This window comes from Sciurus carolinensis, chromosome 13 (genome assembly GCF_902686445.1).
Source record: "Sciurus carolinensis chromosome 13, mSciCar1.2, whole genome shotgun sequence".
Lineage (NCBI taxonomy): Eukaryota > Metazoa > Chordata > Mammalia > Rodentia > Sciuridae > Sciurus > Sciurus carolinensis.
This window is the reverse complement of record NC_062225.1, coordinates 4,192,686-4,211,090: the sequence shown is the minus strand read 5'-3', so window position 1 is coordinate 4,211,090 and position 18,405 is coordinate 4,192,686. Positions and strand designations below refer to the sequence as shown.

At 42.5% G+C, this 18,405-nt stretch overlaps 1 protein-coding gene across 3 annotated transcripts in view; it reads right to left on the bottom strand.

The window, feature by feature from the left end:
- The window catches only part of Anapc1 (anaphase promoting complex subunit 1), a 75,349-nt gene continuing 56,944 nt past the window's right edge, over nt 1-18,405 (bottom strand). For all 3 annotated transcript variants that reach the window (XM_047522488.1, XM_047522489.1, XM_047522491.1), the window contains 14 exons: nt 17,418-17,494; nt 16,680-16,770; nt 16,497-16,550; nt 15,436-15,629; nt 13,671-13,757; nt 11,977-12,094; nt 10,813-10,890; nt 10,424-10,491; nt 9,276-9,414; nt 6,950-7,036; nt 5,648-5,743; nt 5,304-5,502; nt 3,652-3,786; nt 1-360 (listed from right to left, as the gene is read on the bottom strand). In XM_047522488.1, the coding sequence (XP_047378444.1) occupies nt 245-360; nt 3,652-3,786; nt 5,304-5,502; nt 5,648-5,743; nt 6,950-7,036; nt 9,276-9,414; nt 10,424-10,491; nt 10,813-10,890; nt 11,977-12,094; nt 13,671-13,757; nt 15,436-15,629; nt 16,497-16,550; nt 16,680-16,770; nt 17,418-17,494 (1,539 nt within the window). In that variant the 3' untranslated portion in view covers nt 1-244. The remainder of the gene's footprint in view (nt 361-3,651; nt 3,787-5,303; nt 5,503-5,647; nt 5,744-6,949; nt 7,037-9,275; nt 9,415-10,423; nt 10,492-10,812; nt 10,891-11,976; nt 12,095-13,670; nt 13,758-15,435; nt 15,630-16,496; nt 16,551-16,679; nt 16,771-17,417; nt 17,495-18,405) is intronic.

Genomic DNA, 18,405 nt, shown 5'->3' with positions numbered 1-18,405 from the left:
TTTTGAAAACAAACCAAAAACTTTATTTACAAAAGTAAATTTTAACTTGCTTTTTTATATCATATAATATTAACGCTGATGGCAAGATTCTCTAGAGTACTTAAAACAGATTTTAAAATACCGTGAGGTGTGCGCAGCTCACTTCCCCTAGTTGTATTATAAAACTTAGAAACGTCCTTTAGCTTGGACACTTGGTCACACGTGTGCAGAAGTCCCGCTTCAGGTGGGTTTACCCTAGACGCAGTCACATAACCATTGGCTGTGGGTTTCCAAGGAGCAGAGGTGCCAACCTCAGCACAGCACGCACGGGCATCTTCAGCTGCCTGGATCTGAAGAGGAGTTCAGCAAAGCTCGTGCTCCCTGGAAAATGCAAAGGGGGAGAGTCACATCTGTCAGTGACACAGTCACACAGCCCTACCCAGGAAGGTCCGAGACATCCTCATGCTTAACGCAGGGCTTCCTCCTCTTGAAAACAGTCACCCAGGGAGATGCTTAAATCATAAATTTCCCCAAGACACTCTTATCTACACCGTGATACAAAAATTCAGACGTATCCATCCCACACTTCGGACAGTGGCCTCTGTCGAACTATTAACAATGATCACATACAGTACTTAAGCGTAATTAGTAAAGCGTGCCTGTCTACCTTCACTTACTATTTAAGTGACTTTATTTTACTGGTCATAACTGTTTAATTCCTAAGCCAAGAACTGGATCCTCTTCCTAAAACACAGGCAGGACATGAGCCTCAGAACCTGCTCGGTGCCTCCTCTGCTGGGAAGAAGGGCCCTCCAGCTTGGTCCCAGAGAACCTGCACACACTCCTGGAGTGTGGCCGGCGGAGGGTCTGGAAAGCCGCCAGATGGTTCTCCTGTGCGGCCAAGGTCCACAGCCAGAGCCCAGAGGAAGGGCTGGGCGTCCCCTGAATGGCCCTGGCACCATCGTCCTCCAAGCCTCCATGCCACCAGTCCTGGCGCGCCGGGCTGTCCATCCCTATTTCTCAGTATGTCTTACGATTTTCCATTACAGGCCACGCACCGAAAGCTCCACCTTCTTGAGTGCTGGGCATTTCTGTATTTCTGCACTGCAGAGTCTGTTCTCACATAAAGTTTCACTACATGCAAAGCGACCTGACGTCTGGGGGTGTGCTTTTAAGATGTGCTAGGCAGGACCAGAGTTCTCCCCCACTGAGGCAAGCCCCTGCTGAGAATCGACCAAAGGCCCCCGGGGTTAGGGACCTGTGGGAACAGGCTGTTTCCTGGCCCTGTGTACACAACTGCCAACGTGCCCTCCAGTCCACCTGGCCAGCTCCTCGCACCACCTTCCTTCACAGGAAGTTTGGTAGTTCTGACCTGGAGGGGCCTCTGCCGTCTCAGGCATGCTCAGTGCGTTGCTCCCGCCTCTCTAGTCCCCACCCTGCAGACTCCCGCTTCCCTACTCCCCTGAGCTCCCTTCCTCAACCTGGGGGCTTTCCACCCTTTCTCTGCGCTTTGATCCTTTTACCTTCCCCTCTCCTGTCATCCTATTCATGTATCTCTCATATGCTAATTAACCCATATACTGAATTTGTCATTTCAGTATTCTATTATTCAGGTCTAGAATTTCCAATTAACTTTTTTACTAAATCTGGGTTTCTGGGAAAACTCTCTATCTTTCCCAATATCCATTTTCTTGGAAATATTAGTCTCATTTGGTTTTTGTGTGTGTTTGGTGGTACTGGGGATTGAACCCAGTGTTTCATGCATGCTAGGCAAGAGCTCTACCACTAAGCCATATCCTCAGTCCCTTTTATCTTGAGACAGGGTCTCCCTAAGTTGCTGAGGCTGGTCTCCAACTTTCCATCCTTCTGCCTCAGCCTCACAAATTGCTAAGATTATAGACAGGCACCACCACACCCCATTGAAAACATGAGTCTTAGTTATTTTAAGTCCCAGTCTGGTAACTCCAATATCATATAAAGGTCTGTTTCTATCACCTGTTTTTTCTTGTTGTGTCTTATAATTCCTTACTCAACACTAAATACTATTTATAAAAATTAATCAACAGACGCTTTCTCCTAAGGAGGCCAGCTTTTCTCCCACCCAGCAGAAGAAGCCAGCAGCCTCCGTGGTCCTGCTCTAGGTGGACTCTAGTCTGGACAGGTTTAGCTCTACCTCCCACGAGGCCTGGCTGAGGCCATTTCACCCCAACGGCGGGCTGCCTGGCACAGCCACGTCCCTGCGGCAGGCCTGGCCTCACGCTTGACTCAGGGCACCACGCAGCTGGTACACCTGCTCACAGTTCCAGCCTTCCGGCTTCGTCAGCGCTCCAGAAGTCTCGCCCCGGGAATACAGAGGTGAGGGCTGGTGAGAGCCTCACGGCAGGAGTGCCTCGGGACTCCAGTGCCTTCCCTTCTCTTCCCTCCTGCCCCAGGTGCGGCTCCTGGACAAGCACAGGCCCACGCTCCGCTCCTCCGCCCAGCAGCACTGCTGCTCCTGCCTGCGACTCTACTTCCTGCGCTGGGAGCTGCCACAGGTCGGGGTGACTGTGGAGTTCTCTCCTTGTGCCTCCCTCCTCAAGGGGGCAAGGTCACTACCAGTGTCTTTAAACCAATATTCTGTCAAGCGCAATGGCACACGCCTGTAATCCCAGCAGCTCGGGAGGCTGAGACAGGAGGATCAAGAGTCCAAAGCCTCAGCAACAGCAAGGTATTGAGCAACTAAGTGAGACCCTGTCTCTAAATAAAATACAAAATAGGGCTAGAGAAGTGGTTCAATGGTTGAGGGACGCTGAGTTCAATCCCTGGTTACCTTCCAAACCCTGCATGCCAACAACAACAAAAAAAAGCAGATATACTATGTGCTTTGTCTAGGTTTTACATTTGTTTTTGTGGGAGAGTCAGTCCAATGCAAGCAATTTCATTGTGACCAAAACTAGAAGTCTCCATAAAATGCATTTTCATCTGAGGTTTTTAAAACAGCAGTAAACTAATAACATTTTAAGTAACTAAATGAAAAAACTTTTATGCTCCTAAAACTATTTTTAACCTTCAATTAAGTGACAGCAACTTGAAAATAATATAAATAAATAAGGGTGCTTAGAATGTATCATATTTTATTATTCACCTCACTGAATAAACTTGTGTCTGTTTCCATATTCTAAAAACTACAGTACAGTTTTTTTTTTTTTTTGTGGTGCTGGGGATCGAAGCACAGAACCTTGTGCTTGCACTGAGCTATCTCCCCAGTCTCTATAGTACAGTTTTAATGCTACTGATTTTTTACACTCTCCAGCATGAAAAATGTAAACACATACAAAATTAGGTTCTTGTGCATTTTAAAGCTTTATAATAGCAGAAGCTAAGATTATGTAACTACAAAAACCCTAAATACCCAGAAAAACTTAAAAACTTAAAAATATCAACCAAAAAAAAAATCAACCAATAGAAATAACGTGAACATTTAGCTCATCAGTGTAGACCGCCCTCTTCTGCATAGGAGGAGAAGTGTATGAAGTGTATGCAAACTGTAAAGCTGATAGTTATTGCGTTCAGAAAAAAATCTCAACAGTGACACGAGAAGCACAATGGAGACGAGGCTGAACTGGAAGAGTGACCCACCAAGCCCAAGCACACAGGGGCTGGCAACACGGGTAGAGGTTGACACACACTCACCTTCTAGCCCCACGGGCAGCAGGTGCCGGGGGGCGGGCACAGAGTGGTAGACGAGGAAGCAGGCCAGCATGCTGAGCTCGGGCCCCTCCACCGGCTGCCCGCTGAGGTAGGCCTGCACACACACGTCTCCGCCAGCTGTGAAGGAACAACAGGGAACTGAGCCAACTGAGGACACAACAGAGAGGCCCAAGGAATGCCTTACGATTACTGCTTTTTCCTCAAGGACCTGGCTGGGCATGGTGGCGCACACCTTTAACTCCAACTACTGGGGAGGCTGAGGCTAAAGGATTGCAAATTCAAGACCAGTCTCAGAACCGAGTAAGACCCTGTCTCAAAATACAATAAAATAAATTTAAAAGGGGCAGGGAGTTAGCTCAGTGGCAGACATTTGCCTAGTATGTGTGATCTCCTGTACCGAGGGAAAAAAAAAATTTTTGCTATGGATTTCATTAAAAAATAAACTCAGTTTTGGTGAATCAGCGTAGCAAGTGGAACTTAGTGGAGGGTCAGAACAATGCTGGAGCCCACCAAATGCCCTAACAAATTAAGACAACCCAGGGTACCATTTTAGGAAATACTCTAGTCACTGCCAAAGTTCCACTGTGTATGTAATTTTTGTAAGTCAGAGAATCTGGAAAGATTTAAGGGCCTGGTTCTCATATCGGTAATCAAATGCAAAATTGAATAAAATGAAAACAACCAAAGTCTATGAAATAAGTTGTGCATTTCCCCAAAAACAAGAATAAAAATGACTATTAAAAAAAGTTTTTAAATGACATAATCTTTTAAATCCCAAGAGGAAAGGAGAGTGGATGTGACTGATAAAGATGAACACCAGGAGCTTGAAATCGCTGGCTGCTCCCATGTACATCCCTCACAGTCTGGTATACCATTTAATTTTTTTTCCAGAAATTTACTTCCAAGAGGGATAGGTTTTAACTGAATTATATTCAAACTCTTGAGTTCTACTGATTATTAATCAAGCAAGAATTGCTACTGCTGATATTACTAGAGCCGGTATCAATACCAAGCAGGTGACAGTCGGGTATTTACTGGAAGCATCTGAATGAACTAAAAAGAATGAGAAGATGGAGGCGCTGACCACCGAGAATCAAGGCCAGACCATGTGACCTGGAAGACACATCTCCACAAAGGGCCCAGCGCCTGCCCCAGTCGAGTCACTGCCAGTTACGGGTAACAGTATGCCGTTCGTGCCATCACAGCTCGGCACTTCTGTGGCAGAAAGCCACCATCAGTGTCCCTGGTACTCGCTCACTGGCTCACGAACAGGTGAACAGCCTCCACTCGAGAAGCGCGAGGCATCTGCAAGCGTACGTGAGGAGACATGAAAAGGGAAGGCAGAGGCTGTTGGCCTCAGGTGAGGACGGGCCACACCCACACCCTGGAAACAGAAGACAAGGTCACCTGACGCCAGGCAGGATAGGACAAGGTCCCAGTGGTATTAAAAATGCTACCTATATTCTCTGCGAGGTTCAAGGAGGATTGGAGATGTTTTTTTAAAAAGTGGAAACAGATCATCTATAGGCATTCCGGAATACTCAGGTTTATCCTGCTAACCAACGAAAAGCTGGTAGAAGAGGAAAGCCTGGGCCCAGTGGATTCCAAACGCTCGGGCCCGGTGCGGTCATTACCTTGCAGCCACTGGTCCAGGGTGCTATCAATAGTGCATTTCACCACGGGGAGGAATTCAGAGTGCATGAAGAGCCCCCGCTTGGGGTGGTTCTGCAGCCGCTCCTGGTGGCTCCTGGAACTGAAGAAGTCCAACACCAGCTTGACCTGCCAGAGTTCTGATGTGTCGGACATCTCTCTTTTCCCCAGTCTTCTTATGGCCTGGAGAAGAGAAAAGGAAGAGTAACCTGTGTGATGAAAGGGAAGGGGCTTTGACCTTCTCCTCCCTGGTATGGAATACAAGAGTGCTCTTTAAATGCAGCTCACTGTAAGTGCCTCGGCAGTGAAAGGCAGTGGGCGACCATACCTGATCCATTGCTATGTACGCAGGCAACATCTCCGGGGTCTCCTGGGTAACACATTCATAAAGCACTGAAGAAAAGAGATCCAGAATTTCCTGTTTCTGTGGAAAATAAGAAGTGTTTTGTAGAACAAACAATATTCCAACATCTACTCAAGAGACACTTGTACGACGACCACTATGTTCCACTCTCACGTGCTTCAGTGAATGACAGACAACAGGAGGTTCTTTAAAATTCACAGCACATGCGACACTCAAACTAAATGAAAAACCACCAAAATCAGGTCCCAAGGGAAGGTGAAGGATAGCACATGCTTTGGAAGAGAGCAACGGATCTCCCAGGAATAAAGGAGGAGGAGGAACATCAAAGAAGTAGGCTTTGGGGGGGGCTGGGAAGCGCAGGGTCCAGAGGGGGAGCAACAACAACGATATGAGAAGACACTGCCCAGAACAGGTCTGCGGGCAGCAGGTTTGAAGGGCAGCTGCAGAAGGGCAGGCACAGCTTTTTCAGAGTTCTGTGGTCTTTAGCGCACACCCCAGCCCTTACTAGCCATGTGATCCAGGGCACATGACATCTCTGAGAGGCCGTTTCCTCATCACCAAACCCGGAATGATAAAGTATCTACTCTCAAGGTCAGAACTCAGTGAGAAAATTACACAAAGTACTCAGCAGAGCCCCATATGGAGTGAAAATCAACCAGTAAGAAAGGGAAGGGCACACCCCTCAACCCTGAGAGCAACACTGCGAGGTGCATGCTATCAGAATCACAACGCAGACACGAGACCACACTTGGCAAGGCCCAGAACGTCCCCAAGGCCACAGGCGCTTAAGAAAACAGGCTTCGACCCCAATCATTTTATTCCTACATCCACTCTTTCCCTGCTGGTATGGCGGGCCAAATCAGGGGCCACGAGGCGCCCCTAGAATTCTGAAGAGAACACTGTATTCCCAACAGAAAGAAGGGCTATAAGATACACAGAAAACAAAATTAATGAAATTACGTAAAAACAAGAAAACTGGTAAACACCGGAAACAAATGAGTTCAGAAAAGGACATCAGAAATTACCCCCCATCTAAATGAATGTCTTGAGAAATTTTAACTTGTTTTTCCTTAAGGTAGGAAATTTTTAATTGTTTCTCTTGAATTTAAATAGTGTATGGAGCTCTATACTTTGTCAATAACCACCTGTCTGAGGTATGTCATTGATCTCAAAGACATATTTGGCTATCATAGATGATTTCAGTGGTCCCAGCTAGAAATAGCAACAAAGTCTAGTCCTAAGCTCAGCAAACCACAAAATACTTACCTGGCCCATGTTCACAGTTGGTTTGCAGAAATATTCAGCAAACGACAGAAGCGCTGGATCAGAAGTGAATGCTGAAATTGTTTCCGGCTAAAGAAACAAACATGAACGTAAGTGGGATAATAAGATCACTTTCCCTCCTGCTCAAGTCATGATGTGTGGTTACAGGAACTCTGCTCTCCTTTCTCACGGCGTTCACACAGAAGCAAGATGGTGCAAACCTGCTAGAGCTTCCTCCCGCTGTTCTGCTAAGAAGGCACAGAGAGCTCTCTGCACATTCGTTTATCAAAAGGCCAAGCATAAACAGGTCTTCTACTTCGTACAGCTCGCCTAAAAAGGGCTCCCCACCTCCTTCAGTGTCCAACTCACAAGCCTACTTGATCCTGCAGTTGTTACCAGAAAACAAGAAGCAGCCCTGAAATAAGCTAGACACAAAGGACAGAACCCCAATTCCACTCATCTGCTAACCTGGAGTAAGGATATCAGAGACAAAAGCAGAAAGGCAGCTGCAGGGCGGGGAGGTGGGAGGTGGGGAGCTAGGGTTTTAATGGACAGAGACTTTAAGGTCTGAAAGGAGGAACAGTTCTAGAGCCGGATGGTGGTGATGGCTGTACAACAATGTCAATGTGCTTACTGTCACTGGGCTGTGTATTTAATATTAGGAACAATGTCAGTGTGCTTACTGTCGCTGGGCTGTGTATTTAATATTAGGAACAATGTCAACGTGCTTACTGTCGCTGGGCTGTGTATTTAATATTAGGAACAATGTCAATGTGCTTACTGTTGCCGGGCTGTGTATTTAATATTAGGAACAATGTCAATGTGCTTACTGTCACTGGGCTGTGTATTTAATATTAGGTAGGACAGTAACTTCTATGTTAGGTCTATCTCACCATAACAAAAAATTCTCTGAAAAAAAAATACCCAGGGCTGGGGATACAGCTCAGTTGGTAGAGTGCTTGCCTCGCAGCACAAGGCCTGGGTTCAAATCCCCAGCACTGCAAAAAAAAAAAAAAAAAAAAAAAAAAAAAAAAACAGAGTATGATTCAAGGTCCGAGAATGAACGTGGAGTACGAAGGTATTGCTGTTTTCCACTGTGGTCCATATTTTAGTTCTGAATTCCCATCAGGCAGGAAATTGGGATGTCTCTTTGTGGCTTTGTTTTTTTTCCAATGCTGGGGATCAATCCCAGGCCCTTGTGCTCCTGGACAAGGGCTCCACCACTGAGCTACACCCCCTAACCCACCTTTAACTTTTATATTCTTTTCCCATTCAAGTTCAAGAACAGACTTCAAATTTATCATTCTTTACAAACTGGACTAGTCTCTGAGATAGGCTTTAATTTTTAGAAGAAGCAATAGCACTAACTTAAGTTAAACTTTGTAAAACTCCTCACATATATTTTAGATAACCTATTAAATATCACCAGACAAAATTTGCTGATGCTAACCCTGGGAACTTATCTACAGATTTAAATCCTGGTAATTATTATAAAAGCTCAATCATAAGTAATTAACCTAACATGAAATATGAATGGAATTAAAATAAACTGCTGTCTCCTTACTTGGAAGAAGAAAGAATGCTAATTCAGTCCTCTGGCTGCCACGTAGCTGGTTCACCTGGCACATTCTTGCTTACACGTAACCAGGGTCCTAACTACACTAGACTATGCAGTCTTAGCAGGAACATATTTGCTCTTGGAATTCCTAAAAACTGAGGTTAAATTCAGAAATTTTAAGGATTATTAAAGTATTTCCAGTGTAGGGAACCTCAAGTTCAGAATGTAGAACAGATACGCACTGAACCTGGCACACGAATGAAATTGCTGCATTCATTCTTTTATTTAAACCATTTCTTTGTTTTTAAACTCCATCATATTGACAGTTAAATACTGGGAAAATAGTAAGATAAACTAATAAAAGAAGGCTGTATCTGTTATCAAGACTATAAGATTTATATAAGACTGTAAGTCTTGGTGAGACTATATCCTCACCAAAATCTAAGAAATAAATGGTGATTTAAAAATAGAAAATAATAATTGCTAGCTTGCAAAAATCTATTTTTTACAATGAATTAAATATTCACTGATATGACGGTTATTCATAAGTAGAATTATCAAACTAAATTATAGTACTAAGATAAATTGTGACTGTCCTTGCCATACAATCCAAGTCTTCCTTAGAGTACTGACTGACTCTATTTTATTATGGTTATCAGGTAAAACAGGAAAGGGACCCAACATCGATCAGACGTCACAATCTGTAGCAACAAGAAACTAGCAGAATTTGGAACTATTTCCTTGTCCTTGAGTTTTACCAATCAGTTCTACCTTGAAAGTCCGGGCTTCAGAGTTCCTATTGGCAACGGTCTGGGCCAACAAACTTTGCCACCCCATGGGATCTTCTTTGTAGGACAGCTGACCTGCCCGGAGCTTAACATATAAAACCCCATCCTTGGAAAGAATGGACCTAAAAGAAAAAAGGTTGAATTTACTACAAGGCACTGTTGGCAGTTCCTGGCTAGAAAAACAGTGTTTTCCAATGTCACATTGACAGGAGAGGACATCAACCAACCTCCACCAATCCAACGATGGTTTACTGTTTCTAACTTAAAACAGCTCTATTAAGAAGGTCTGAAATCAAGTACCACCTCCCTTCCTGCCTAGAGTCATGGAAACTGTCAAATGAGAAGGCACCTTCGCCATCTGCTCCGGGAAGAGCTTCAACAATGGTATTTAATCTAACACTTCCTGGTATTTCCTGTGTCCTTTAGGGCTATGTCCTGGGACACATTATGTATCTATGCTTTGAAGCAGAGAGAAAATAATGCTACAAATCTAAAATCATAACCACACAAAAGCCAGTTACTTTATAGAGTGGGAAAATAAAATTGGGATAAAACTAAAAAAAAAAAATGTAAAAGGTTACATGACTGTTAACTTTCTGGATATTTGAAGATTTATTTTACATTCTACCTAAGTAGTATATAAAATATACTCCAAAGCAATTACTTGTACATGACTATTTCTACCCTCAAAACAATCTACTATAATCTTAAATTTATGAGAATATTCTAACAAGAGAATGTCCCAGAGGCACAACAGGAAGAGGTGTGGGACCAGCATCGGCTGTCACAACGAAGTCTCCTCTGTGGATATACACATCAGCCTTATTTTCCTGAACTAAATCTTTCATCGACGTACCAAGAAACAATCCCTCTGCTGCCTCAAAGTCAGTTCAGGTTTCTCAATGAATAAATATAAATATTTATGGTTTATTCTGAATCAAAGTCTTCATTTCCTAATACAAATTCTATTATCAAAGATTTAGACCACTTATTCAAAACATACCCTACACAGTCTTGGATGAGATCAAAGAGCGACAACACTCAGACAACAGCTATGATTCACACCTCCCCATGTTTCTGTTCAGTTTCTAGAAAGCATATTCTGAGAAATTCACAATTCAATATACTTACTTCAAGTGTTGAGTTCCCTTGCTTAAATCTATGAGCAGCTCCCAGTACCTTGGGCCTTTAACTTTAATCTGTGGAGATAAATGTAAACACAGTCAGTTTACCAACTTGCATTACCAACTGAAACCATACTTCTCGGAGGACATCCTAACTCAGTGTGAGGAGACAGCCGGGAGGCCAACAAGAAAGGCGGCCCCCTTTTGAGGGCACCCAGTCTCTCAGGAAAGTCTCCAAGACAAGACCTCTGTTCCTCAGGACCCCTCCTCCTGCCACTGTGGTCCTGCTCTGTACAAAACATGAGGCGGGCAGGAGCCTAGGTCTAGTGACCATCAATGCTACGACCCTTTTGAATCCACCCTTGATCCAACCTCCCTAAGTCACACCCAACTTACCTGCTTCAAAAGGTGGAGCTCTGGAAGAAGGGTCGGAGCCATCAATTCTTCTTTGGTTTGCTCATACCACTGAGTGCCCTTTACAGAGGTAGAAATACAGCACGGTGCACAGGGTCAGCGGAGAGGGCAGAGGAAACGTCCCCCCCACCCCACCCCTCCCTGCAGACTGTGCAGAGACCACTAAGTGGCCTAAAATCCTCTCTGACACCAAATCTTACAGGGTGAGTCTAGGCTGCTCTACAGGGCCTGCGTCACTTCCCATGACATCAAGCCCTGTCCTTCACAGTCAGCAGCATGATGGAACACACGCCACGACCTCTGGGTTTATGCACATGTTGTACCCTGTGCTGAAGAAAAGTCTCATTCTGCTGGCAAATTCTAGCTCCAACAGTGTCCATGGTGACAGATGCCCCAAAACTGAACTGGACAAGGGTGCTTCACCTCTGGCACACCATGAATCCTCCCATGACCACACCCCATTCTCTCTGCACCCCTGCCTGGCTCATCAAGGCATAGACATTCCTTAAGAAATATGAGAATGTCACCTGGCTTTGCACCCCACAGGTGAGCAGTTTTGACAACAGAAGGAACTTAATAATTTGCTGAAGGAAGGATACATGACTTGCAATTTATTTGTACATCAAAATAAAAGATCACTCATCAAATATACAATTTTGGGTTTTCAAGTGCTCAGTCAACAAATCTAAGAATAATTCTAACCCAACTAGTTTTTTTAGACACAACTATTAGCCATGTAAAGTTACCAGAAACATTTTTAAACTGAGTTCCAAGGACAAAAGACAGTTGATGATCCCTGAAAAAGTACCCTCAGGGACTATAAATGAACGTCCAGGTGCTGGAAGAATGTACATCGGGAAGCTTAAATTGGGGTGGGGAGGAATATTAGCATGGGACTGAATCAAGGGCTTTGTGCGTGAGCCCTTTTCATTTTGAGACAAGGTCTCGCTAAGTTGCCACAGCTGGCCTTGAATTTGTGATCCTCCCACCAAGTCTCCAAGTAGCTGGGATAACAGGTGTGCACCACTGCAGCCGGCATAGGAACCTTCAACTTTCATGAGAGTTCAACTCACTACTGTCACTTTGTACTAGACAACACTTCCGAACCATTCTGACCAGCTAAGATGGATGAGTGACGAGCGTTACCTTGTAGGTGACCTCTATGAGGGCGTAGCAGGGCGTGTTCATGTCGACGTCCACAGGCACCAGGAGCCTGGGTTCTGCAGCCAACACGTAGAGGTGCCGCAGAGCCTGGAGGTGATACCTGCACAGAAAACAGGGGATGCCCAAGATGGTGGAGCCTGTGGGCCACCGAGGACAGAGCTGCAGCAGACCTTCGAGGGAAGAGCAGTCTTGACAGATGACGACAAGTTCAGTGAAAAAGTCAGAGAAAGACTCTTTTAAAAAACATTACATGTTCCCTGACCCGAAATTTCTTTCCCTGAATAACCAGTTACATTTTACAGGAAACTATTCACTAATGAATACTGATAAATCTGTCCCTCCCAAATATCACTCTCTGCTTGACAGATACCTCCATCACCTTCTCCGGGGTTCACTTCCAGGTCTTTTCTCATTCTCCTTTTAAGGGCTGGTAGGGAAGCAGGTGGGGAGGCTGTGTGTTTCCTCAGAGTGCAAAGCCCTTCTACACATACACCCTTGAAAAATGCAGTATAGCAAACACTGGTGGGTTTGATAATGGCTGTGTGTGTGTGTGTGTGTGTGTGTGTGTGTGTGTGTACTTTTGAGTTTTTTTTAAAAAAAAGTTTAAACTTTAAAATTTGTATTTTTTAATGTACATGCTCAGCTTTTATATTTACAGATCCCACAAAAGGATAAAATGAGACTTCAAGATTTTAAAAATTATAAATAGCCTCTCTCTTCCTACCCAAATCTACCCACTCCTATAAATCCACTAAAAATAAAATCAATAAAGGTAAAAGATAAATGTTAATAAATTACATAAAGATTCTTGATGCTTATCACAATTTTTTTTTTTTTTAAATAGCTAACCCAACTAACACTACACTACCTAGTAACTGACTTCAGTAATTCAAAAAAAAATCTTTCCTAAATGACAGGCACAGGATTCAAGTCAAGAGCTATATGAACATCATAATAGTCTTGGGGTTAGCCTATCATGAGCTGGGACCTCAGGTCAGTTCATTTTCCTAAAACAGCCATCTTTCTTCTATGGTTGGTCATATGTTACACTTTAGTTTAAAATGATGGCTTAGGTGACTACGGCAAGTGCTTCCGACCCCTCTCCACCACAGGATGAGTGCTCCTGTCCTTTCTCCAGGCAGGACAGGGTGCCCTCAGTTAAGCAGAGTGGTTATCTGAGATGTCACTTCTAAGAAGCCATTTTCTTCCTTTTCCCACACACAAGATACCCGCTAATTGGAAACTTATGGGAAAAATAAAGTGTTGATTATTCTTGGAGCTATAAAATGCAAAGTTTCTGAATCATTTGATTGCTTATTAGAATTAAATTGTTATAGCAGAAAAGGTATTTTCTTGCGCTTCCTTTGACTATCCTTTACTCGATGAATTTGTCCTTAACGATCACTTTGCTTGGTTTATTTACAGGTTCTGAGCAGTTTTATGGGTTTGAGAAGGGTGCAGACTAGCCAGTCATTCAGTGTCCAACACTTGAAAGACTTCTGGTATAACACTCTAAAGAACAACTTCTTTTAAAGATTTTGCCATAGAGATAATTGGCAAAGTGTAAGAACAGAACAATGCTAACCTGGAAATAGCTTCATAAAACCAAATACAACCAAATTATCCCTTACAGAGCTAAAGGAACATCGCATGGAAAAAGGAATCACTAGACTCACCGGTTGTCGGTGCTGTGCGCTGGGAAGTGTGGGTAAAGGGCACAGAGAAGCGCAGCAATGGAGGAGTTTGACGTGCTCAAAGAGTACCTGCAGAGCAAATCCCACAGGGGCAGTTACTCATTTTCAAGCACATACTTCAAAGGCACTGGTGAGAATCAGGAAACCAGGGCACTGTGAAAAAGCGTATGGGGAAGGAGCCTTGAAAAATATAGGTGTGTCCATGTACAAGTGTTTCACTTTTTAGTCAGTCCTCAAACCATTTCAAGGTCACATAGTACCACAAGCAAAAGCAACATTCCACAAAAGTTCAGATCCAACTCCTGAATTAATAAGCAAGGTTTTAACCTACAGTAGCTTAGCAGCGAGGACCAGGAAGCAATCCTAGAAATTATATTCAAAGTCATGTATAAAGTATTCCACCTTCTTCTTCCAGTTCCTAGTTTTTTAAAAAAATAGGGCTTTTTACTGGGTACTTAAACATGTTTTTTGTTTCTGTAAAGCATAAATATTCCTTCAGAATGACACACTAAATGAAAAGGGCAGAAGTTAGCATCAAAAAGTTAATGAAAGTGGGCTGGGGCTGTAGCTCAGTGGTAGAGCGCATGCCTTAGCACGTATGAGGCCCTGGGTTCCATCCTCAGCACCATGTAGAAATGAAACAATAAAATAAAGACATTGTGTCCATCTACAACTAAGGCACATTCTCTTAGTAGAGGATCTTTTGAAATGTTCCTTGGTTTATTGTATTATTTATTGCTCAAATTTAATATAGTAAGTAGGCAAATTAAAGTCACAGGTTTTTCTTACAAATATTTGAAATAATGATGGTGTAAAACATCACATAAAACTCTGCCTTTTTAGATTATTGAAGTATCAAATAAGAACTTAGCATTCAACATACATACTCACAGTTAATGAATGAAGAAGAGACTTCAAATTTAAGAAAAGAAATATATCTATTTTCACACATGCAGAGAACAGGCTATTTTCTCTAAATCATTTTGATAAACTAAAATTCAAAGATGAATGTTGAGCTATTAATGTTAGAAACTTAGAGATTAAACACAATGGTGCAGGCTATGCTATAATGTTAAATATTGTTAAGGAACATAAGTACTCATTTAAACACCAAAATCACTAGAAAGGCAGTGGCAGAGTAGGTAGACCTACTCGATATGAAAACCGAGCCAACCGTCAGACCACGTGGATGAGGGCAGAGACTAAGAGCACAAGATAAAGCAGAGGCTTACTGTGAAAGCAAACAATTTTTTTTCAAAAGCATAAACAGAAGAGTTTTCACTGTAACATTTCTTTAACTGTTCTTAATTCTAAACAATTAAAAAAAAGACAATTACATAAAACTTTTTAAGAAAACTTCCACACCTTCCTGGTAATTTTTATTGCTTGCACTTCTAGAAAGGTGAGTCAATGGTCATTCTCTAAGGGGACATGAACTCAGTGCCTTGTAGGAACTACCAGCTGGCCAGTCACAGGAGCTAGAGTCACTAGGTGAAGGCATGCACACATTCACAGTCCAGTTGCCCTCAGAGTGATGTATACAATCAGTGAACTCCAATCACTATGTGATCAGATCATCTAGCACCGAACATGACAAATTCCAATGTTTATATATGAAAATGCAAAGAGCCAAGAACAGAAAACCATATTTTTAAAGAAGAAAACTGAAGAGGAAAATTCAAGTCAGCTTTATAGATCTTACTCATGAAATCTTTCAATTAAGGAAAAAAAACACACATTCATTTACCTTCCTCCGCCCAAAAAAAGAAGTCCAAGGGCCATGTGGTGGGCTAAGTGAAAGCCGTAGTTCATCTCGCCACCTGTCTTCATGTGCAAGAAGCGACAAAGCTGCAGCACCTTGAGGTTCCCCGAGCCAGCCATCACCATGGAGAGGGACAGCAGCACCACGCTCAGGCAGGTCTCCAGGTTATAGGGGCCTGTCTGGTGACACGAGAGGGTGACATTGCTACAGCTGCCATTACATTACTATCACCAGCACTGAGCGCACCGTCACTGGAAGACTATCAGTGTTTGTAACTTTAAAGAAATACTTTAAAGAGCAAGTATTTCCCCTGATTAAGAAATGCATGTTCAATGCAGAACATTCAAAAACTGAAGTGCCAAGGAAATAATAATCACTGGGAATCCCACCAACCAATGAGAACTAGGACTGACATTTTGCATTCATTTTTCTCTATATTTTTCCTACATATGTATTTTTTCAATGAACTTGAGATATTATTATAAACAATATTTTTAAAGCTATTATAGCCCTCACACACAAAAAACTTTGTACCACATGATTTTGATAGCTCCAATGTGGAAGAATGTATGAATATGCCATAATCAACCTGATTTAACTCATTTGGGGACTTCTGATACTTCCAGTTTTTCTGTAGCATAAGTAATACTGCCCAAGTCTGTTTTTACCAAGAAATAAAATCTGTCTTCTTGTCATTAAAGCAGCAATGATCTAAGAGCAACTGAATCTTTACCAAGTGCTGACCTTTTTAAAAAATCACTCCCATTCAGTGCCAAGACAGAACATGAAGAATGACTGTCCACAAGTGCCATGGCCTTTCTTTTCTATTCTCTCATCACAAAATTTAGATTCCTGTGCACCCTTCAAGGATGATCATATATTCACCTGATTAATATCCCAGAACAAAAATAAAACAATGCCCCAAGGCCTCAAACTCCCCATTTCTAATTCAAACAGCAGAGATATCTGATGACACGTATTTGGATTATCAGGGAATTTTCTCCGAGTTTTATTTTATTCCTAAGAAAAATCATAAAAAGACTTACTACGGAAGCATTAGGTGCAGACAAATAAGTCATAAAATCTTTTGCAAATTTATGCTGTAAAAACAAAATAAAAATTCCAAGTTAGAAGAAACAATTTAAGGCTTTGATTGGGGGGGGGGAGAGGGAGGGAGGGAAGGAGGGAGAGGGAGAGAGAGAAACAGATGACACCAAGCTTCTTCTTACCAAACAGTTGAATGCTGATAAGTTTTCTGAGCCAGCAAATCGGAAACCCAAAGACAAACAGGCTCCTGCAATTATGTAGACGTGTGCCTGCCTGAAAACAACCAGAAGTTCAGCTGTCACTCTCCACATCTACGATCTCGGGATAAAAGTCACCAACACGCTCTAGTCTACACTAGCTCGCATCCTCTGGGAACGCTCAAGTGTGCCTCGACCACCTGCAGGTCCGCGCAGTGTTCCAGCAGAGGCGCCACGTGAGCCCCACAGATGCAGCCTCTCCCTCTTGCCTGTTTCACAAGCTGCAAAAAAAGAACTTTTAAAAATCGCTGCCAATTTAAATGGAAAGGACCAAAGAAGGGCAGGTACAAGTTACATCTCCAGTCTTGTTTCCTGAGGGATAAGAGCTCTACATTCAGAGCGGGGCCAGTGCTGCTCGCCTGTTATCCCAGTCATGAGTTCAAAGTCAGCCTCAGCAAGTTAGGAAGATCCTGTCTCAAAATTTAAAAATGCTGGGGATGTGACACAGTGGTTAAGTACCCCTGGGTTCAAATACTCAGTACCCACACCACCCCCCAAAAAGAGCTCTGCATTCAGGGAGTTAAAAAAATAAATAACTAAATCAACCTTACAAACATTCGATAAGCAAAGACTATCAGAGACAACAGTACTACTATTTATGGCATTTCTGCTTATTTATTTGACAGATGCTAAGATAGTTAATTCATATTATACATTACTTACGACAAAGTTTCCAAATTTAAATCCTCTGAACAAGGCAATTCAATTTCACTCAAAGAGATACTATTTTCTCTTATAATCTGTCAAGACAGAAAGTAAGTGTCCGTGAACGTCACTGTACTAGTTACAAATATTTAATAAATTGAAGATGACTGTACTGCTCTTCATAACTATTTACATAAAACAAGCTTCACCGAACCATTTCATTCAAAAGTCCATATTTTAATTACATTAAACACCATCAAATTTCAAATCTATGCAATAAAAATAAGAACTGAATAAGACCAAACAAATATAAGTAAGAAGACTTAAGTATATTCTGAATCCACACAATAACAACAACATTTCATACAGTCAAAATACAAAGGCGATACGTAGAACAGGGCAGGGTTGAGGGGCAGTGGGGACAGGAAAAGGGCCCCTGGGGAACTCCCTTTGACACACTTCTTCATGGGTGTTCTGGTACTAAGCCACCTGCCAGAGGTGAGGAGAGTCCCCAGTCTCATTACCAGAGCTAACCCACACTGTCAACGTGTTCAGGCACCCCTTTCCTTTCAGTAGAGGGAGTGAATAACTGATCAATAACAGTAGACAGAATATCTGCCTGTAACAGCCAAGAACAGATTTGATCTTTTACTCTGAAAAAAATACAAATAAAAAAGGCTACATATTCTCTAATTGCATGAAAGTACACAGAACAAAAGTGAAACTGAAGATTTGTCCTTTTAATTCTATTTAGAAGACTGTTCAGGAGAATAACATTTCAGGATACTTTCTCTAAGAAAGCAGTAATATTCACAAGTCACTAATGAAAGTCTTCTTATGTACTGAGTATCACCAAACTGAAAATATGATATACCTTTTTTCCTTGATAATCCCAATGAGACAAGCAATTATGTTGGCTGTATAATAAAAGTTGGTAACTCCTTCCCTTTTCCTCCCTTCCTTTATATACTTTAATTTAAATTTTGAATGCTATTTACTCAGAAAA